This window comes from Fragaria vesca, linkage group LG3 (assembly GCF_000184155.1).
Source record: "Fragaria vesca subsp. vesca linkage group LG3, FraVesHawaii_1.0, whole genome shotgun sequence".
Classification (NCBI taxonomy): Eukaryota; Viridiplantae; Streptophyta; class Magnoliopsida; order Rosales; family Rosaceae; genus Fragaria; species Fragaria vesca.
The window spans coordinates 11,397,493-11,419,136 of NC_020493.1; the positions used below are offsets into that span (position 1 = coordinate 11,397,493).

The 21,644-nt window shown below is 39.3% G+C and overlaps 3 protein-coding genes across 3 annotated transcripts; all 3 read right to left on the reverse strand.

Moving 5' to 3' along the window:
• Window positions 1–2,818: 2,818 nt before the first annotated feature.
• On the reverse strand, window positions 2,819–6,308 carry LOC101304948 (protein Iojap, chloroplastic-like). The gene is made up of 5 exons (XM_004294162.1): window positions 6,036–6,308; window positions 5,274–5,400; window positions 4,517–4,655; window positions 4,322–4,410; window positions 2,819–3,349 (listed from the first exon to the last, which is right to left on the reverse strand). Exons 1-5 carry the CDS (start codon window positions 6,252–6,254, stop codon window positions 3,228–3,230), a joined length of 696 nt encoding a protein of 231 aa, XP_004294210.1. The 5' UTR covers window positions 6,255–6,308; the 3' UTR covers window positions 2,819–3,227.
• A 482-nt stretch (window positions 6,309–6,790) lies between these two features.
• Window positions 6,791–12,262, reverse strand: LOC101301470. Its single transcript, XM_004294150.1, has 14 exons — window positions 11,973–12,262; window positions 11,368–11,427; window positions 10,674–10,762; window positions 9,967–10,013; window positions 9,810–9,890; window positions 9,562–9,718; window positions 9,259–9,469; window positions 9,104–9,169; window positions 8,587–8,703; window positions 7,968–8,040; window positions 7,847–7,881; window positions 7,464–7,530; window positions 7,271–7,316; window positions 6,791–7,048 (listed from the first exon to the last, which is right to left on the reverse strand). The coding sequence occupies exons 1-12, from the start codon at window positions 12,161–12,163 to the stop codon at window positions 7,464–7,466; spliced, it is 1,194 nt and encodes a 397-aa protein (XP_004294198.1). The 5' UTR covers window positions 12,164–12,262; the 3' UTR covers window positions 6,791–7,048; window positions 7,271–7,316.
• Window positions 12,263–18,657: 6,395 nt separating this feature from the next.
• On the reverse strand, window positions 18,658–20,353 carry LOC101302540 (F-box protein CPR30-like). The gene is made up of 2 exons (XM_004295641.1): window positions 19,300–20,353; window positions 18,658–19,085 (listed from the first exon to the last, which is right to left on the reverse strand). The coding sequence occupies exons 1-2, from the start codon at window positions 20,351–20,353 to the stop codon at window positions 18,658–18,660; spliced, it is 1,482 nt and encodes a 493-aa protein (XP_004295689.1).
• Between the last annotated feature and the right edge of the window lie 1,291 nt (window positions 20,354–21,644).

The following is a 21,644-nucleotide window of genomic DNA, read 5'->3' on the forward strand; positions in this document are numbered from 1 at the left end:
ATTCATCGGCTAAACCTTATAAAAAATTTAAACATACTATAGCCGACGAATAAACCTTTAAATATCGTCGGCTAAAGTTGCTGGTTTTTAAAAAAAACTGCAGAAACTTTCGGTCACCTCCAATCACCACCAAAATTTGACAGAATCTTCCTCTCAACATTTCGAACAACTTTCTAGAAGAAGTCGAAGCCCAATTCTAAGCCTAAACAGGTCAATTGAATCAAAATATAAAAATCCCCAATTTTAAACCCTAAAAACTTCAAATCTTTGATTCTCCTCACACACACCGAATCGAGCTACAGACTGATTTACCGGATAAGATTATTTATATTTATCTACTATACGTACACTAACACGATTCATTTTGCTTCACCAAATAGGCTACGGATCCGCCCTCTGATTCGTGATACAAAAACTTTGCTTAATTGTTGTTGTTTTTATTTTCTTTTTTGAATAATCAATTAATTGTTGTAGAGGTAAATAAAAATTTGAACCTTGACTTGCAACCAAAAAAAAATAATTTGAACCTTAACAGAGGTGGCCACTCAGTCCTCGGCTCCGCAAAGTCCTCGATGCTCTCGTCACAGTCACGTGACTCTCGGGTGCACGTGGTGCGTCCTCGTTTCTCTGGCCTCCCTATAAATTAAGAGCTCCTCTCATCACAATGTCACACGTATTTTAGGTTTAGGGTTTGATGTATAGTCTCTCTCTGGTTCAGTTCTCGGCGGCCGCCGACGAAGTTGAGGAACCACCTCCCTGAAGTTAAGATAGTTAACATCTTCCCCAGCGCTCCATCAGATTTCGGGGATCCGAGTCTGCTGCGTGTTCGGGAACTGTACGTGCAGATCTAGGGTCTTCTATCAGCGATTCGTCAGATTCCAATTCAAACTGAGTAGTCGGATGGTCGACTGTAAAGAGTTTGAAGTGGGATTTGGCGAATTGAGGGTCAAGATTAATAGAGCCGCACGTTGTCGGCACGCAGGAGAAACGGGTTTCTTGTTTTTGATGGGTAGTCTGGAGAGGATGATCACTATTTTTTCTTGAGGTAGGATGATCATGTTCTTCACCATATCAATCTTCATCCAGAGAAAGAGAGGGTTGTTTGTTCTATAATATATAGATATATGTATATACGTATCTACTGTATTGCTGCTTTTGTTATGTATTTGGTTTCAGGGATCTTTAGAGTGGGATATCTGAACTGTCTCAGATGAAGACGTGCACGACTACACTGGAGCTGCGGGATCTTTAGAGTTGTTGGCTAGGTTGTAACTTCTACAAGTGATTGATATCTCTATTATTGAGAGACTTGGAGTGGTGCTTTCTGTAGAGGCTTAGGTCTTTTTCGCTCCTGTTAATAAGAAAACAATGATGTTGGCAACTTGGCATTACTTTGTGTAAAGCTGTTGGCATGGTCACGCAAGTATTGATGGCCACCGATCTATAGACCATGGTGGAGCCATAGTGATGTGCCTCATTTACTTTGTGGGATAAGACTTGAGAGGTCTCTACCAGTTTTCCATCATTTGATACTATTATTAACTGAAAGAAAAAAAACACGAATGAGTAATGTACAGATCTAATGTATGGTAGTGTTGATTTGTTCATCCATGCGCTAGCTTGATGTAATTGTTTTGTGCAGATAGGTTTCTTTAGAGGTTTAAGGTGTTGTATGTTAAGGTTTGAGGTAGTTTGTAGCCTAAAATTGTGCGTTCGTTTAAATGTGCGTTCGTTTAAGAACTACTCGGTAGATGATAGTTTTATGAGTGTAGGGTTTGAGGTGAAAAGATGCTTTAGCTTAAGAACAACTTTTATGGGTTTAGGGTTTGAGGTGAAAAGATGCTTTGGCTCAAGAACAACTCGCTAGCTGGTGGGTTTAGGGTTTTCTCTCTTAATACTTTGGAGCCTAAAAATATATGCAAGCTTTTAAGAGAGAAAAACCTGTCTAGCTAAACCATGTTGCCTTCACGGGTTGTTCTATGTGTGTGCCTTCTTCGTCGTTTTCATGCTTTGATCAATTGATCATACAAAAAGGAAAATGACTACCGAAGATTGTAACGCATTTTCATTCTTCGTTCGTTAGCTGAAGATGTTTTAGAAGCAGTGTCGACTTGCATTTCAAAAAATAAAGTGTCGGCTTGGATCTCGCAAATGCACCTTCACCACTCAACATTAGAACAGCAGCTGACATGCTTGGCCTATCTTCTGGATTATGTTGCACACATACATAAGCATGCAGTTCAATGGACCTGCCTTGTGTGTAGCTTCCATGCTTGAAAAGAAGAAAACCATCACACACTAGACAGAAGGAGAAACAAGCAACGAGAGTAGTTAAAATTGGCACTTGACAGTTGACACTTGCATGTCCATGAAGGTTTAGGCTGTGGACTACTGGATGATAGAATCCTCCGCGCTTCTCTTTGTCACTTATTTGTCTCTAACATCGAAACCCCAAAGCTAAATACGTCTGATGTTATCGAGTAGAATCCCCTTTACTTGCATATTGTCAAAATTCAAAAACCTTTACCACCAAAACTTTGTCACCCTCAATTGATGATTTGTTGAACACGTTTTGAATTGAAGAAACTCAAAACAAGATGCCCACAAGTTCCTTTCACGATTTTGAAAGAAACTATTTGTTTCGGTGTTCAGTTAATTTGAACATGTTCTATACTTTACAATATGTTCAATTCAAAGCTCCTCTTCTATTCGAATTCTCATGTCATGTTTCTCAACCTCACCGATGATAAATCATCAACTATAGAATGTGTCCTAGACAAAATACCCGAAATCTATAATGGTGCTCCTCCAATATTGGTTTCTAGAGACTAGAGTCCTTTGTTGGGTAGTGGGTACCAACACTTCCAAGAGAATATGAATATGCAACTTATATTCCACAATAAATAAACAAAAACAGTAAGCTATAGACTAAATAGTGTTCAAGATCCCTCGTATAGCCGCTAACGAATATTACATGTGCAAGCCTCTAAACTAAGTATTCCTTAGAACACTAACTAAAATGTAGACTGTTGCACCATGCCTACTGCGCTGATGGTGTCATCCCAAATAACCGTGCTAGGCCCAGAAAGTCTTTTCAGTAACACTGTCATTCTGCAAGTTAGCAGATCAAGACTCCAAAACTGGCGGAGGTTGAAATAGCTGCATAGGCCATCCAATGAATGCATCCATCAGCACCCAGTTCTATTTGTTGGGAAAATATGCATTTCTTAGCCTCGCATTGGTGGCTGGTTTTCGAAAGGTAGTTCAACGGGTGTAGCGTTACCATAGAATTCTTCCAAGTTGTAGAAATCTCGCTGTGGCGGAAGAAATATATGGATTACGACATCACCTGGAATTAGGACACAAGAACAAAATTTTAGCATGCAGGATCAACAATTTCCAGAAAGATGCTCCAACCAAACTAGTGTCTGGTCCCAAATTGCCAGAGGCCACTGATTGGTTCCATGAGGATGCATACCACATCTCACCAGAAAACAGCAATTATGGTATCTAAAGTACACCAGGTGAATTATTTCTCAGAAATTGAAACACAGAAAAGCCAAATGCTTGTAAGTTTGTGCAGGTGTGGGTGAGAAAGAAAGAGATGATGATTTAGTTTCCTCCAGATTAAGAAGCATATAACAAATTATTATATACATGATCACGATGGAATCTATTTATAAATTTATAAGATGCAAGAGAAATGGAAGTTGAAAAAAAGGTAAAAATCTACGAGACAGAATATAAAAGTCATGTGTCGTATAAGTTGGTGTTGTAGGCACTACAAATCTTCACTATTCTTTTTAACAAGACAGAACTTCGACTTACTAAAACATAGCAAGTGTAGACACATAATTAAACTCCTGCTATTCACAACTGTACTTTAACGAAACTACAAGCATCATGCTTTCAAAATCTTAAGTTGTTACCAAATGAAAGTATGAGACTAGACATTTAGAAGGAAAGTTTTCGAAAAATTACCTACAGTTCCCTTAAATTAGTGAAGTAAAGAATGCAATGATCCTGTATTTTATAACAGAGGTCCATGTGAATACGTCTTATGGAAGTTGCCTAAGAAGGCTACAGCCAGCTTGCATATTTTTATGTGGAATTAATTAACTTACACTCATTATCCTTATTTACATTATAAACTGATTACAGTTTTAGACAACGGATATAAAACAAAACAAACGAAGCAGAAAGCCAGGTCATATTCCCCATTGATATAAATGTAACAAGGTTTAGAAGCTAGAACATATGTACAACTCAACAAAAAGTTTGATTGAACACAAATCCAGAACGCAAGGAATACCACACTTACCAAAGTCCAACAGGGTCCATGAGTTGGGTTTAGCGTCTCCAGTTGGAACTTTTCCATACTTTTTCTCTGCCAGATCTCTCATCTTGGTCCTGAATTCCAGCATAAGAAGTGGATCAAATATGCTACCAAGCCCACCTCATAGTTCAGCTTGAAATTCAGACTTAAAAAAAATCAGAGATGATTTGGAGGCCATACCCAATTGCATTAATTTGTGGACGAGAAAATGCTGTGACGATAATAAAAAACCGAGTCCAGTATACAAGAGGCTTCACAAAAAGAACCTTTATATCTCCGGCCTTTACCTCATTTGCAACTTTAGCCAATTCTACAGCAACTAGAGAGATAAAAGGAAATGATAAACTTACTCCATACACAAAATATACCAAGCATTTTGAAGTTTCAGGCTCATACAGCCGTAGATTTTGGTTCCAAGTCCATTTAAATATGAAAAACAGACATGCTCATTGGACATTAAAAAAGAACCATAATGAACAGTTGAACACATACCAAACTTAGCATAATCCAACATCTAGATTTCAATCTATAACAAATGTGAGTATGATGCATTCTTCATTTCTATTAACTAAAAGAATTCAACATCGCAGATTGAATTAGTCAAGAGATTGTGCGTATTACTGCAAATGCAACCTTCAATAAGAACTTCCTGCAGTCAAATTTTCTTAAGTGGTCGATAGTAAAGGGCAAATACAGGTAGATCTCAAGGTACAAGTTAATCTTGTATACTAAGACAGATTATTCTAGTTACAGGCTTAATCCACCAGCATGTATGCAACCAAGCCTAAAACTCGGAAAGAGTTTAAATTGATTAAGACTAGACAGATCTATTATACATATGCAATGGTAAGGCTAAATTGAGAGGATATCCAGAACAAAATCGAGAAACATCACACATCAAGGAATCATCTTCACATTGATTATGATAGGAGCTTACATGATAAGCTCTCAGCATCGTCATCAAGCTCTTCACTAGGAGGCTTCTTGTCCTTTCTACTGTATACCACCTTTCCATATCTATCAAACAAGTCATCAAACATATCGTCTGTATCTTCACTCACATTCTGCAACATTCAACAAATAGTACCCTAGGTTCAGAATGACAAAATACAAACAAGATATTAAAAATAAATTAATTAAAAAGTTGCGTCATTTATCTCGTCCTTTGGCTTTTCAAGTGAAAATTACATGCCTCATTTACGCAGGAAGCCCTAAACCCACCAAGCGCTAAGTAAAAGGCTGAGGGGTTCAATGAAGTCGCTGACATCAGATTATTCACCATTTATATATTCACAATGAAGCGGTGGACATACAAAAATGAAAACAAATTGAATATACACTATCCAATTGTATAAGCTCCCAGCTCAAATCCTCTTAACATACTTAAAACCAGCACACAGACAAAATAACAAAGTTAACTGGAATGAATGGAGAATTCAATTCAGTATGTTTGGAGTAGCTATTTGGAACATAATTACAACAGACTGATACTTATTAAGTATTAACCTTGCTCTGTTGGCTCCCTCAACACTGGAGCAAACCAAATAAACAAAACCATAACTCTCCAACAGGTTTCATCTTAACCGCAGAATGAAAATCACACAAACGAAAACCAATATTGAGTTGATCAATCTGGCCTCTTATTTTTATCTTTTAATTTAGTATAACATCTACAAGATAAAGTTTCAAACTTTCATACCGGAATGAAACTATCTTCAGCTTCTTTCCCCTGAGCCAAACTCAACTTGAGCAACTCCCTCGACGTGCTTTTACTTCTGGGTAGTCGCCAGAAACAGTTGCAAGGCAAAAGCTTTGGGTGTCTACTTTGAGGTTGAAGACGACCCAGCTTCCGTAAGTCTTCGGAGAATCGATTCCCGAAGACAGCGGCCGGGAAAGACAGAGTGACGGGTACCGCCATCGTTGTTGTTCAGATTTTTTCAAGATGATAGAAAATGTAATAGATAGATGAGGCAGCCAGTATCCGTATGTGAGTTTGGGCGGGTTCGAATTTGAGTTTGGACTTGGGCCTAGGGATTCCACAAGTCCACAATCGTTTTTCACACAAAAAGTTTGTATTCCCTTTTGTATTTCGGTCGCAAAATTATGTCTCTTGTATGCTTTGCCAGTTTATACTAGAACACAAGTCTAGTAGAAGTACTTATCACAGCATTAGGGTTTAGGTAGGGTACATGCGACAGAATTTGGATAAAAGATATCCTCCATTCCCTAGTTTGTTTTTCTTAACCCTACTCTTCCCCACGAAAGACCTCATGTTTGAGAAGTCATTGTGTTTCCAACCCACTTGTCATAGCTTGATGATACGAGGATAGACAATCTCGTATGACATCTTCCAGCAACAAAAATGTTTCAACATGCAGTTTACATTTACAACTTTGAAGATCAAGTGATGATTTATGAAATGCCCTGAAATTGCTTGTACATAAAGATCACTTGTGCAATCGGAAACTCATTGTTCAATAATATTATCACCAATTGTCTTTTTTATTTTACCGAGACAACATTTACGGGATCATATCATCCAACTAAGTTCTTTCGAGTCACCAGTTCTCCATTGGGAAACCGAGTGTAAACTAAAAGGAAACAAGACAAACAACAATAGAAAGATGCAATTCTAAAGTTCCACCATGAAATGATAGTACCATATATGTTTACAATAGCTTCACCAGACAGTCCATCAGGCAACACTTTAATCTCCAGCCCATACAAGTAAAACAGAAAGAAAATTTAGCAAATAACCCCTCAACTCAATCCATTAACTCATAGACAAACAACCGAGAAAACTATCAACTCAGAATATCAGTCTCTTGACAATGTCGGCAGTACATTTTTCATTACTAAATGGTTCCAGGGAAGAAAGGGAGGGAGAGCAAGAGGGGAAAAGAGGGGAGGGGGGAAGAGAGATGCAGGTATTACCTATGAGATACGAGGTTGTGATCTGCTTCTGCTTCCTCGTTAAGGCCTACGAAAAGCACCCCACATCAGAAAAATACCAAATATCATATGAACGATACTGAACTGCTATAATACATTTTTTTATTATTAAAATTGATATACCATTCCTAGACATATATATGGGTAATTTTCAGCGAGAACACGCTTGTCTTACCTATGTCTTACGAGGAGGCGGTGAACTGCTTCTGCTGCTGTTGCTACTGCTTCTTCCCCTTGCAGGCCTTCATAAAAAATCAGACAACGCAAAATATAGGTGTTTAATACAGTTGGATAAGCATGCACCCTAAAGAACTATGAAAAAAAGCTCAGATAAATTCAGTAGTATCCTATTGGCTATTTGGAATCACTATTAATCCGAGTCCAAGCACGAAAAACAAAGTATGCCAAGCAGAAACAGATAGTAACAAGATGCATAAACCAGAACCAAAGAAGTACACTGGTACATGCACCACCAGAACCACACAAACAACAGCATGTACCCAAAAATAGGACAATTTAAATTCAAGTAAATACAGAAGAAACAGTGAACAAACATACCTTCTTGGACTACGAGATGGTATCCTCCGGCCTACCTGTTAGAATGAAGAATAAAGCCATGTAAGGCATCCAACAATCCAATCCCTCAATCAAATTAACTAAGATAGACAAATGGACAAACCTTGCGTGGACCAGGTGATCCAGAGGATGATGATGATGATGACCTCCCACGTCTCGTTGCAGGACCTCTGCCTCTGTTGAAGCGAAGAAAAAATATAACTTAATTTCAGTACTTCAACATACTTAACAATACATGTTCAATCAACAACGGGAGGATTCATGGGCTATTTAGCAAGGTCATTCAAATCGAAATGGCTTCAAGCTTGTCACCAGCTGTACGACTCCCTTTTCCCAAAGAAAAAGAGGGAGAAATTCCAAAACCTAAGACCCAAGATACATCATGACAAAGTTGGGCAGCATCAACTGAGTATCTCAACCACAAATTTGCTTCTTCAAGCATAAATACCACTTTACCATCAAGGTTATATACACATCATAACTTTCCACAGTTATTGATTGCAGTGAACAAAACACATATTCATATCCAACCAATCAAACACAATACTGATGGAAGAAAGAAAAAAAGAAGGAAAGAAGATCCTCGCAGAAACATCAAACAGAAACCACAGCAAAGAAAAGCAACAACCTTAAATGAACTTTTTACAGCTCAATCACTCAGAAGAGCATCAACCAAATCTAAAAGTCTCAAGGCTTGAATTCAAGCAACATTTAAATGTTACCTCCGAGGTGAAATTGATCTTGAACGTGACCGAGCAGGCCTACGAATAGGAGAACGGGTACGCCTACGAATGATTGGAGACCTTCTGGGAGGACTACGAGCCCGTCGAGGAGGTGAACTGAAAAAAAATCAAATTCATTTAGAAAATTAGAAGGCTCAAAGACATGGGTTCATGCCCAACTAAACTTCAACAATAGATTGTTATTATGGGGCTTTTCACAAATATATAACAGATGACAATTATAACTGAAGCATACTAGCCTGCCTTCATTTTCTAGCAACACACACATGATTATAAAACATGAATATCTCCAGGTTGATTAAAATTCATCAAACTTGTCAGAAGTAATGCTTTTCATGTTATCATAATATGCATTCAATAACAATGTTTACATGAAAAATCAGTAAGCACCACCACTTTTTAACAACATTGAAGTTTAAAGTTTGCCAGAAGACATACGTTATTTATAAACACCATGTCTGACAAAAATAAAGTAATTTCTATCACTAATAGTTACCGGCGCCTAGGAGGAGAGCCACGTCTGCGAGCAGGGGGGCTGCCACGCATCCTTCTTGGAGAAACCCTATCAAGATAAATTAATCCAATGCCACCGGAAATCAAACATTTTGCAAAAGCATAAATACAATAAATATTTATCTGAATTATAGATACCTAGCTGGGGATCGACGCCTTGGTGGCGGAGACCCAGAACGGCCTCGGGATGGAGAAATAGGTCTCCTTCTTGGAGATGTATCAACGCGACGGTAAGGGGAACCTGGTCTACGACGCGGTGGTGGAGAATCTAGCCGTCTTCTTGGAGATCCACCTCGACGAACTACTGGAGATCTCCTTGGTGGTGAAGGTGGTCTTCGACGAGGAGAAGCTGAAATCATTTAATTGAAGATGATTACTATATTAGTAACCAAGAGCCATGTATAGTAAAGTCTGAAATATATAAGAAAATCAGGATTATACCTTCCCTCAAACGCTTTGGTCCATCCTTATCAGCATTAATACCATCAGCTTTCACAGCATCTCTCTTTGGAGCAGTCACAACAGCCTTAGGTGGTGGCGACTTCTGACGCTGAGATAATGTAAACTTTGCTTGAACTACATTACCATCAATTTGACCCTGCAACGAGGTAATTTAAAGACATCATACTCAAAATATATTTTGGTCATATAATATACTTCTTCTACAAGAACATGTTCTGAAAACTTACACCATCCATGTGTAATAGCGCTTTTTCAGCATCTGCTCTCATCTTGAACTCCACGTATCCAAATCCTTTTGGAAGATTAACCTGCATATTTAACCAGTTTTATATACTTCTACCAATATAAGTTTCTAGGATAAAGACTCAATTTAGTATGACTTACGCTGCGATCCATTGCCAGCTCAACGTTTACAACTTCACCATAGTTTCCTGCAAAATGATACGAAAAAAATGAGGAACAATTTCCATGATCCTTTTACTTTAATATTAAACATTGTACACTGCTGATGCAAGACCTTTACGATAAATCAAAACTTATTTTAGGGTCAGTGCTACAGATAAGAAGCCATAATTTTCTTTTTGAGAATGAAGGATAGTTTTATTCATTTGGTTATAAGGAAGCCTTTAAAAAGCCTAAAACGGAAAAGAAAGTAAACCTAACTATCAGTCCCAACAGAATGCATGGATCTAGGAACACCATTAAGTCATCCAGAACACAACAGCAGGTTGAATGACTTAACATGCTTTAAAGTTGCTTGAAACACTTTGGAAAACTTTTCATAAAGATAAGAAATGTAAACAAGATTAAAAATTGAAAAATAATAGCATCCTACTTCTGGTTAGCCAGTGGCTGCTATAAAAATATTTCTCATAGAGAGGCACTTAATAATTTAACCGCTTGTCAAAATACTGAAAATACTAACTGGCATGGCTCGAAATTCAGCCCCTCCAGCATTATCTTTAGTTTCATGGAATACGTGACACAAATATATGGTAACATGTCAGAATCATCAATTAATATTAAAACCACTCAAAGTCAAGAAGCCAGAACAAAGTCCAAGATTAATAGATACATAATAAATTACATACCGAAAATTTCTTTTAAATGGCCTTCATTCACATTCCTTGTAAGCTTATCAATGTGAAGAACAAGTGACTCATGAGCCGGAGAAGCTTTCCTGAAATGAGACTAGTTAGCAGATGCTATAAGTGAACTCGCACACACTTACAATGGATTTAGAAGGGTAAATATGGCACAGCTAGTCCAGGCATAGTTAATATCATAATACGTTTAACATACAGAACTCAATATAAAGTTGAGAGCAAATGTATAGTAAGGAACCCAAATCTAATGTCATCTATAACAAAAGCATGCATATCACACGTGCAATAGCCAATTGCCTTGGTCACAACAGATTAGTAAATCAAAACATGGGGTTTTATTACTCGAATAGCGTATAATGAAAAGGCCTGCAGATTGCACAAGGGAGATTAGATGACAACTTGTTTAAAAATAGTAGGGTTTTTTTTTTTTCTTTTCTAAAATATTGCAGACATTTATCAAAATCATGTAAAACTGCCTTCAGTTATAGAGGGATCAGTCCCCTCTTCTAATTTTAAAAGCTAAGATATATTAACCTTCATCAACATCATATACCTAGTTAACTATCTTTTCTTAGAAACTTCCTGAGCTTTCAGCTTTGAGCCCTCAAGAGTATAAAACTAGCATGTTCAGCCAATAAGCTAGAAGGAATTGCAAATTAAGGTTTGTGCTTATCTTTACCTTGGAGGTGGAGATGCCCTTTTAGCTGGTGGAGGAGATCGACCTCGTCGAGCGCCAGGACTGTGAAAACAAAAAAGAAATAACTTGGTATCAGAACAAACAAATAGCCACAGTGTAAAAAANAAAAAAAAAAAGAAGATAAAAACTAAACAAAGAAAGAAAGGTATGGGGTTTTTCAATTCTAATTGATATCGGAATAGCTTGAGTTCTCTTCAAAAATCAGGTCATAATTATAGTTCTGTATAGTTCAACTCTCAATCTTCTTGAATCTAACCCTACAGACTATAAAAACTATATTTTTTTTAATGCAATGGTGCTTAGCTAAGGTCGAATTTCTCACTGCCAAGCACAAAAGACCAATGCAACCAAAGAAACTGATACAATTACAATACACATTCACCAAACCCTGTCAATTAAAGCAACAAGAATCAATCTTTGACAAAAATAACCAACAAAAATCGATCCTTGACAAAAACTTAATGCTATAAACAGCAAACTCGAGCCGAACAAATCAAAATTAAACAAACAAAACTCGATTCGACAGTGATGCACATGCCGAACGGCACTTGAGAAACCCTAGAGTGTGCGATAACTCAAAATCGAACCTTCTTTTGGAGGAGCGGGGGCTAGGACTACGAGAGCTGCCGCTCCGGGAAGAGGAGGAGGCGGAGGAGCGAGATCGGGAGCGCGAGGAGGAGCGGGAGGAAGAGCCCGAGAATGAGCGGGAGAGCGAGGATGAACCGGAGCCGGAGCCGGAAGGCGGCGAGCGACGGCCGCGGATTGGCTTCTTCGCCATGGACGACGGAGAGGGGGGGAAGACGAAACCCTAGATAAACCCCGCCCAGCTGTGGAGAGAAACAAGGTGAGTGGTTAAGGAGTGAAAGAGAGGGCACGGTTTATGGGAGAGACTAGTAAATAAAAGCATTCTCTTTTTATCACAGATTTAATTTCCATAGATTATTTTTTCCTTTTTCTTTATTTATTTATGATGATTTTTTTTCTTCTTTTAAGAGCAAGTCCACTCGTAGGCCTTTGTTAGGAAAGCTTGGGTCAGGGATGAGACCTGGGTCGTAACGTGACAGTGATTTTAGGTTGTAGTTTTCACCTATGATTTATGTTTTTGAGTCGGTACGTGGCAGTGATTGTTTAATAAATTTTATATTAGGTAATTAATTGTAGATAATGAAAAAAATTTAATATGGACCCTTGGATCAAATTGCTATATCAATTCCGGGCCACCCATTTTGTTTTAAAAAGAAGAGAGTTGTGACCCGGTCAAAACACCAAAACTGGCGTTGACACGAGCCTTTCCTCTCTCTCTCTCTCTCTCTCTCTCTCTCACACACACACACACACGTCTACCACCTTCTTCTCCAGTCGATTCCAATCGTTTCCTTTCCAGCCACCACACTCCACCAAAACGTTATTTTCCTCTCCCTCTTCAAAACCCCTTAATCAATAACCACATGCAACCCTCAACAAAGGAGATCGACGGAGGAAACACTCATTGTCCAGCGAGTTCTTGGCATTTCTGGAGACCAATTTCGATTCCGATGGTAACCCTCAACAAATCTTCTGTGTTTTCAATAAGAGCCAAGGAAAGGAACCTAATCCGATTTGTAAGGTAATTTCAATAACCTTATTTTTGGGTTTTTGGGTTGTTTCGATGTTGAGTTTTCTCATAAGCCATGGTTCTGGCATCGCCTCCACTTACTGGTTCCGGCGTTGTCTCTGCCCCCTTGCGTGCTTCACGTGGTTGACGACGCCATGGCCCCACGACTCAGGCTGAGCTAGCGGAGGAAGACCTAGGTCATAGGTCTGACATAGGCGAAGACCCAATGAAGGCCCATGTTAAAGAAATTTCATGGGTGGAGAGAGGTTTTTTCTGGTTGGGTCTTCGTTTGACATGGCGAAGGCCTCGGTCATGCTTTTGGGGTAAGGGTGGACTTACTCTAAACGGGTCTAAGTATGGCTGCCCTCAAATATTGACCTTACTAAAATTTCATAATACATGTCGGAAAGACATTAAGCCTAACCCATTAGTAAAATAAGTATAAAAATTAAGGAGCTTCGCTCCTCTCCTTCGGAGCGATTGGGCGGAGCAATTACGAGAGGCGAAACCCTAGGTTTACAAGCGGCGGCGGTCACTTTTGGAGGTTGTTTGCTCTTGATTGGGAGGAAGTGGGGAGGTCTCTGGTGCGGTCTCGGAAGCACGAAGGTTGAGCTTGCATCGCTTTTCTTTAGGGTCGATGACGGCTTTGTGTGGCCAAAGGCTTGTGGTGTTTGGTGCGGCGTCAGTCAACGGTTAAAGATCAGGCTTGGTAGGGTTCGGTTTTCGAAGCTGGTAGAGATCGTGATAGGTTTGGTCGGCCGGATCTGGGCACTTGGGTGGCTGTATTTGGAAGCGTGGTTGTCTCAATTGGCCCGGTTCAAGGTGACAACGGGTGGTGAGGCTCGTCGGGAGGTCAGGCTGATGATGGTTTGGTGGAGTCATGGCCGACCACCGGAATCAGCAGCGACTGTGGGTAGTTTGGAATCTAGGTGCCCCGCCTGGGTTTCCCATAACAGATGGATTGGGTCCTTTGGGCCCGGGCTCTTTGGGCCAGGGTTCTTTGGGCTTGAGTTTATGGTTATAGGGTGGTAATCAACTCTGGTTCATGGATCTCCAATAAATCAGATGATTCTGATAGTTACGATTTATTGATCATAGTGCATATTTTAAGATTTACAGCATTAAAATGACTTATGTCATATAGGTTGTGTTGCATAGCTTTTTTCTATCGTTGCCCTTGAGGGTGTGTTATGTTTATGTTGTTCTTCTACTGTTCCTTGATCAATAAAATGACTTATCGTCGTTATTCAAAAAATTTAAAAATTAAGGAATATAACACTAAACTACCATTTGAAGGTACAGATGATAAAACAGTCTTTCAAATGTGGAGATAATAAGGACTTTTAACTAAACATATATATTCTAACAAGCGCTATTTAGCAAAATGTGCCACATTAGTAACTCCATTGCTTTACAGTTTTGGCCATATACTGGATAGATTTTATTTTTCAAGTTTTTTTTTCTTAAAAAGATTATTCGGCAAATAACGAACTTTTTTGAATTCTCAGAACTACAAATACACCCTTGAAAGTATCGAATACGAAAACAAAGACATGACTTTTGGACTACAACTCATAAGGATAAAAACTTACACAAATAGATAATTTTGTTATTGTCGTGTGTTACCTTCTCTTTTCTTTTCTTTTTTGGTCTGAATGTTGTGTGTTACCTTCACACATGAATAACCACTAGCTTTTAACTCGGAAAAGCAAAGTATTTAGATTAGATCCACACCACAACTAGATGATCATGAGCGTCCTTGAGAATTTGAGATTGTGGATCGATCCCCCCTTGAATTCAAATTCCCAGTCTTAAAAGCCAAATTACGACTTAACACGATAGCTGGATTACAATTGCTCTACAACAAGATTACAGATACCAAAGTAGCTCTATAACCACATAAAATTTTGAGAAAAGACTCTTCCTTCTCTCTATAAGTTTTCTCCACCAAAACCAAAATTGTAGACCCATTTTCTCTTTCCTCTCTCTTCTTCAACTACATCAACTCTCTTCCACTTCTATCATTTCACAATCAATGCTCTCATCTCTCCTTCACTGTTGAGAGTACATCTCACTCTCCTCCACTTCTTCCATGCTCTCTTATCACCAAAGTTCTTGTCCTATTTTCCAGATCTACTACCGTACTCATCAGCAGTGTTTTTCTCCTCATGGATGGAATTGGTCTAAATGGTTCCGGATTTGCTTCGTTCTACCCATAAACGAACTTGCGCCCGTTGGCGGATTTGTAGTCCTACAAAAGCGAGTGGCTCAATTGCTTTCGCAAACACACTTAGCTAGGTTAATTACTTGGTGTTTCTTGGGTGTTCTTGAGCCCTATGTTTGCTCCAACCGATGTAGAAGGAGATGAGAAGGTGCTATATGTAGGGACTGCTCCTCTTCAGGCTAAGACATGGAGGAGGCGACGGCGGTAGTTTTTTGAAGGCGCGGGTGTGCTTCTCTTGGTGGCTGCTAGATAGCTTTCTAGGGTTTTCTAATTCTGATTATGGGCTCCCAACTCTTGTTTGGGTTTATGTTCTCCCAACATTTGTTTGGGCTTACTTGCTCCTAACCTTTGTTTAGGCCAAGTCTTTTAGAGACTTTATTTTTCTTTTGCTGAGCATGTGTGTCTTAACTGTTGGACCTATCTGTCTTTGTTTTCTGTTTGTATCTCTTGTAATGTTGTGGGTTCATTGGATCATTTAATACAACTTTACATTTTGACCAAAAAAAAAAAGCTTTATAACCAATATACAAATATTAGCTTGGGTCAGTTCCCCAAGCTTATATATAGCTCATGTTCATTTAATTTGGTTCTACAGTACTGCTTGTTGAATGTTAGAAAGTGTATCTTGTAGTTTGATTAGGATTTGATTTCCTGAATATTCTGTACAGATTTGTGTTAGATATGCTAGCTATAGTTACCTTATCGTCTCCTAACTTGTTGGAGACTCTTGATTGTACAAGAAGCAAACTCCTGTATATATTTCCCAACTATCAATGTCAAGAATCAATTTAGCCAAATACATTATTATATGGTTTCAGAGCAGGTCGGTCTAAATCCCTAGCTCTATTTTTTTTCTGCCGCCAACCAGTTTTATATTCGTCCTCATCCATGGCAATTGAAGACGAAATTTTTTCCTCTTCTTCTTGCAACTCTTCCAATGATGAGTCTGCCAATCCTTTCTTTCTCCACCATTCAGACCATCCTGGCCTTGTTCTTGTCTCCAAACGATTAAATGGAGACACCTATACTTCTTGGTGTCGTGTTATGAGAATTTCTCTTAGTGCCAAAAACAAAACTGGATTCATCACCGGAAAAATCAAGGAGCCATCTGAAACCTCGAACCCGGATGATCATGCTCTTTGGCAACGCTGCAATGATATGGTGCTTTCTTGGATAATTAATTCTCTTGAACCAGACTTGGCCAATTCAGTCCTTTCATGCATGACTCCTCATGTTGTTTGGGAGGATCTACGTGAGAGATTTTCGTTAGGCAACACTCCACGCATATTCCAAGTCCAGCGAGATATTTACAGGATTGAACAAGGGCAGATGTCTGTTGCTGCATACTACACAAAGCTCAAAGGATTATGGGATGAACTTGCGTCCTACACTCTTTCGGTGACCTGCACCTGTGGAAATCAGAATGACCGCACCAAACTAATGCAATTTCTCATGGGCTTAAACGAGCCTTATTCAGGTACACGCGATCAGATTTTGTTGATGAATCCATTACCATTTGTTCGTCAGGCATATGCTTTTGTTGTGCAAGAGGAAAAGCAGCGTGAATTGGCATCCAATGTTGTTATTCCCCCCGACACAACAGCAATGGTTGTCCGTGTTAGAAATAACAACACATCCAGAGTGAGGCAAAACAATCAGATTTTTCAAGGGTAGTAAAGGTCACCACATCTTTCTTTTGTTGCTAATATTAGTCAAGATGTTGAGCCCTCTTCCTATGATGTTGCTGCCGCTGATCCCAAATGGCAGCAGGCTATGAATTCTGAGCTCAATACGCTCACTGCTCAAAATACTTGGACTCTCGTTCCCTTACCTCCTGGCAAACGACCAATTGGTTGTAAATGGGTATATCGCATCAAGTACAATGCTGATGGTTCTGTCGAGCGCTATAAGGCTCGCCTCGTCGCTAAAGGTTTTACTCAAACTGCTGGCATTGATTATCATGATACCTTCTCGCTTACTACGAAAATGATCACTGTTCGTTGTCTTCTTGCAATTGCTACCAGCAAGAATTGGCCCCTGCATCAATTAGACGTTAACAATGCTTTTCTTAATGGTGACTTGGATGAAGAGTTGTATATGTCTCCTCCTTCTGGTCTTCGGCGACAGGGGGAGAATATAGTGTGCCGCCTCAACAAGTCGTTGTATGGATTGAAACAGGCTTCTCGCCAATGGTTCTCTAAGTTCACCGCAGCTATACTTGCTGCTAGTTTCTCTCAATCCAAAGCCGACTATTCTCTCTTTGTCCGTAAAGATGGTACCTCTCTCACTGTCTTACTTATATATGTTGATGATATCCTTATCACAGGAAACAGTTTGGAGTTTATAAATGCTCTTAAACAATTCCTTCATACTCGTTTTCGTATTAAAGACCTTGGTGACTTGAAGTATTTTCTTGGCATTGAGATAGCTCGTTCAAAGAAAGGGATTTACATATCTCAACGCAAATATGCATTGGAGATCATTAAAGACAGTGGTTTTTTGGGTGCCAAACCAGTAGAGTTTCCTATGGAAGAATGCAAGCTTTTGAACAAAGGTGAATTGCTTAAAGATCCAGCTGCATATCGGCGTTTAGTTGGTCGATTAATTTACCTAACGATTACTAGACCTGATATCACATATTCTGTGCATGTTCTTAGTCGTTTTATGCATGATCCCCGCCAACCTCACATGGCAGCTGCACTTCGAATTGTTTGTTATTTAAAGTCTTCTCCAGGACAAGGTTTACTTCTTCAATCTCATAATTCATTGAACCTGAAAGCTTTCTGTGATTCTGATTGGGCGGGTTGTCCTATCACCCGTCGTTCCACCACTGGTTATTGTGTGTTCTTGGGAAATTCCTTAATTTCATGGAAGACAAAAAGGCAGAAGACTGTTTCTTTATCAAGTGCAGAAGCCGAGTATAGAGCAATGGCAGGTACATGCTGTGAGCTTACTTGGTTACGATATTTATTGACAGATTTACATATGCCTGTCTCTAGTCCTGTTGTTTTACATTGTGATAATCTAGCAGCCTTGCATATTGCTAAAAATCCTATGTTTCATGAAAGAACACGTCACATTGAAATGGATTGTCACTTTATTCGAGATAAGATTTTACAAGGGGAGGTTGTTACACGACATGTTATTTCTTCTCAACAATTGGCAGATGTTTTCACCAAAGCTTTGGGAAAAGAAAAGTTCAAGTCACTCATGTGCAAGTTGGGAGTTTTTGATATTCACTCTCCAACTTGAGGGGGAGTGTTTGAAAGTGTATCTTGTAGTTTGATTAGGATTTGATTTCCTGAATATTCTGTACAGATTTGTGTTAGATATGCTAGCTATAGTTACCTTATCCTCTCCTAACTTGTTGGAGACTCTTGATTGTACAAGAAGCAAACTCTTGTATATATTTCCCAACTATCAATGTAAAGAATCAATTTAGCCAAATACATACTTATATTGAAGTATCCGAACGTCGTCTCTTGGCCTCATTGTTATCCAACTGCAGCGAAAAACAAACAACTTCGTCGCAGCCATTCCTTAATGACGGCAGATTCTCAGAAACTGTTCCATCCATCTGATTCATTTTAGGTTGTGGGGAACCTCTTATGAAGCTTGGTATGTATTGGTGCTCAACAGTACTAGGAACCTCCATGATATCATCTTCAAGGTGGAACTCTGTTTCTGCTAATGATGGACTCATAGGTAGGCTTCCAGGTTCAACTTCTAAAGGGATACGCTGGATTTGGAGACCCAGAGACTCGAACTTATCCTCATGATCAGGCCCTTCCTTTGGAAGCAATCCATCATCAAGAGGTGACGAGTCACCAACAGTGGATCCAGTTGCAGTTGCTGACACACTCCGTTGTTCTTGTACAGCCACTGCATGAAGCATTTACACAGAATTATTGTATGCAAACATGGACATTTTCATTGTACAAGCGTGTGTGTGTGTGTGCAGATTTTACTTCATGTAATAATAAGTGAAGTGAAAAGATTAGGTTTGTCTCAGTCGATGCACCATATGAATATTAATTAGATCAATAAGCAAAATTTTGAAATGAAGAAAGCATAGTTTAACTGAGGAGGAACTAACCATCAGTAATCCAAAGTAGATTATCTTCATGTGGAATCATGTCAAACCCGTAATGCCAGTAGCCTTGATGCATATACATGCCAAGTTCCGTTTCTTGTTCCTGATCAATCTTTACCAACAACAACCTGGTATGACTCCCACCTTTTTTTACAGCAACTGTACAACTTTCAAAGACCAAGAAACGTAGGTACAGGCCTAGGCCGTCGGCGGGAGTATATGTATAGCTAGTCCACGAGTCATAGACTCCATACTCTCTCATGACCCAGAAATCGACAGAGCCACCAACTCTCCTCGCATGAACACTTATACACAGGCATCCCTTAGAGACCCCAATAAGATCGGGGAAAATATCTACATCATAATCTGGTTGGGCATTAACAGGCAGACGCATAGTCGTGAACTCCTCCTGTGCCAAATCAAAAGCAAGAATTACTTTCCAGCTCACCCAATGAAGTGTCAAATTCAAAAGTGTTGCCGTAGAACCGGCTTCCTGACCAGGATGTTGGATTGCTTTCCAAACGTTGGTTCTCAACGAGAACATCTTCATCACATCTTCCTCTTCCTCCATGTGGTATGCAGCTGCGAAAACTTTGTAGTCATCGGTGGCAGACACATAGCCAACACCATAACATTGAAGTCCTTTAGCGTCATAAAAACCTGGCTCAGGGAACTGCATGGAGACTCCGGTTGATGGATTCCAGATGTAGAAGTTGGTATCATCAACGGCTACAAACACCAACCCATTGCAGGAGCCGAGTAGCTTGACATCAATGTCCTCCGTTTGCTCGAAAGGGAAGCTGAGCTTTCTGCCATACGGTGGTGTATCATCCAAGTCTACTGATTCGAGTTGAGGGGCGTCGGTGGAGAAAATGAGTCTGCGACCTAGGGTTTTCTGCTGACGAGCTGCTTTGAATTGAGATGCGGCGAATTTGGGGTCTGATAAGATGATGAAACACCTTCGTTTCAAAACGGAGGTGAACCTGATCAAGGATTTCACGGGCAACCAACACAGAATATTCACCATAACATCTTCAGGTAGGTCAGTTTCGGCCATTGCACAATGGAATGAAAACGAAGACGGCCAAAACAATGAGACCTCACGCTCAAGCAACCAGTGTTGTTACTGACGACGTCCTTCGGTTACTACACCCTTTTTATAATACACAGAGCAGATACAGGCTATTATAAACGACGTACTTCACGAGGATAATTGTATTACTCTGCCGGCCTGCCCGCTAAAAAATTAAAGTTGATTTAAACGTCTTTCTAAATGTACTTAAAAAAAGAAGATTGATTGCTACTCAATAAGCGGTGCAGTTAGTAATTGTCAAAAGAAGACCATATACGTTTCGAACTCATACACTCAGGGTTGAATCATTCTCAATCTGTTCCTAATTGCCAAAAGAAGAAGCGCCCTCAAACAAGATATTTCGGAACAAGTTAATTTCTGATCTGAAAGTAACTTTTGAAGATACTGTGATATCATAACAAAAATGTGCTACCCCAAGGCTTCATTTTTGAAGATACTGTGATATCAGTAACTTCGTGTGATGATATCATTTTAATTCAATGATGTGTGCTACGGTGCTACCCCAAGGCTTCACCTTTACTTATTTTTGTTACGTAGTGGTCGATCTCCAATGTCAAAGTCTTTGTGTTAAACTCCGAGGAGAGTATTTGAATGCTGAGTCGCATATCTGCTTCTGGCATTAGAGACAACCCCTAAAACTTTTATCAAAACAGATTAATTACAAGAAATGTAACGTATTTGTATATCATACAAACCAAGTATGTGGCTATAATTGTTTGAAGAATGTAGTTAAGTGATTATTTACCCTTTCAAAATACTCTTTATATGCCTTACATGGAAGTGAGTAGGCCACTTTTTCGATCTGTGGTATACATATGTGTATAACAGACCAACCCACAAGAAATGAGAGACACAAATAACAAGTTGTTCAATGGTAGAAAATATGCGAGGCTACTCGAGATTGTGGATTTCCCTTTAAATTCAAATTCCCAGCCTTAAAATCCAAAAGACTTAACACGTACGGCAGCTGGGTTACAATATATTGTACGTTCTATAACAAGATTACAGATATCAACTTAAATTCTTGGTGTCAACTCCATCAGACATCAAAGTAGCTCTAAAACAAACTACCTCTTACAAATATTAGCTTGTGTTGGTTCGATCCCCAAGCTTAAAGCCGGAGATCTCAAGCATGTACATTTTGGTTCAACAATACTGGTTAAAGTATCCGAACGTCTTCTCTTGGCCTCATTGTCACCCAACTGCAGCGTAAAACAAATATCTTCGTCGCAGCCATTCCTCAATGACGAGAGAT

Excerpts from the sequence above, each read along its gene's own strand:
- LOC101304948 (XM_004294162.1), bottom strand. The coding sequence starts at position 6,254 with ATGGCGGTACCCGTCACTCTGTCTTTCCCGGCCGCTGTCTTCGGGAAT. Across the intron at positions 5,401-6,035 it reads CTGAAGATAGTTTCATTCCG|AATGTGAGTGAAGATACAGA; the intron begins GTATGAAAGTTT and ends TGAATGTTGCAG. Across the intron at positions 4,656-5,273 it reads CGATGCTGAGAGCTTATCAT|TTGCTGTAGAATTGGCTAAA; the intron begins GTAAGCTCCTAT and ends TTATCTCTCTAG.
- LOC101301470 (XM_004294150.1), bottom strand. The coding sequence starts at position 12,163 with ATGGCGAAGAAGCCAATCCGCGGCCGTCGCTCGCCGCCTTCCGGCTCC. Across the intron at positions 10,763-11,367 it reads AGGGCATCTCCACCTCCAAG|GAAAGCTTCTCCGGCTCATG; the intron begins GTAAAGATAAGC and ends GTCTCATTTCAG. Across the intron at positions 10,014-10,673 it reads CCATTTAAAAGAAATTTTCG|GAAACTATGGTGAAGTTGTA; the intron begins GTATGTAATTTA and ends ATCATTTTGCAG.
- LOC101302540 (XM_004295641.1), bottom strand. The coding sequence starts at position 20,353 with ATGGCCGAAACTGACCTACCTGAAGATGTTATGGTGAATATTCTGTGT. Across the intron at positions 19,086-19,299 it reads TCTACTTTGGATTACTGATG|TGGCTGTACAAGAACAACGG; the intron begins GTTAGTTCCTCC and ends TGCTTCATGCAG.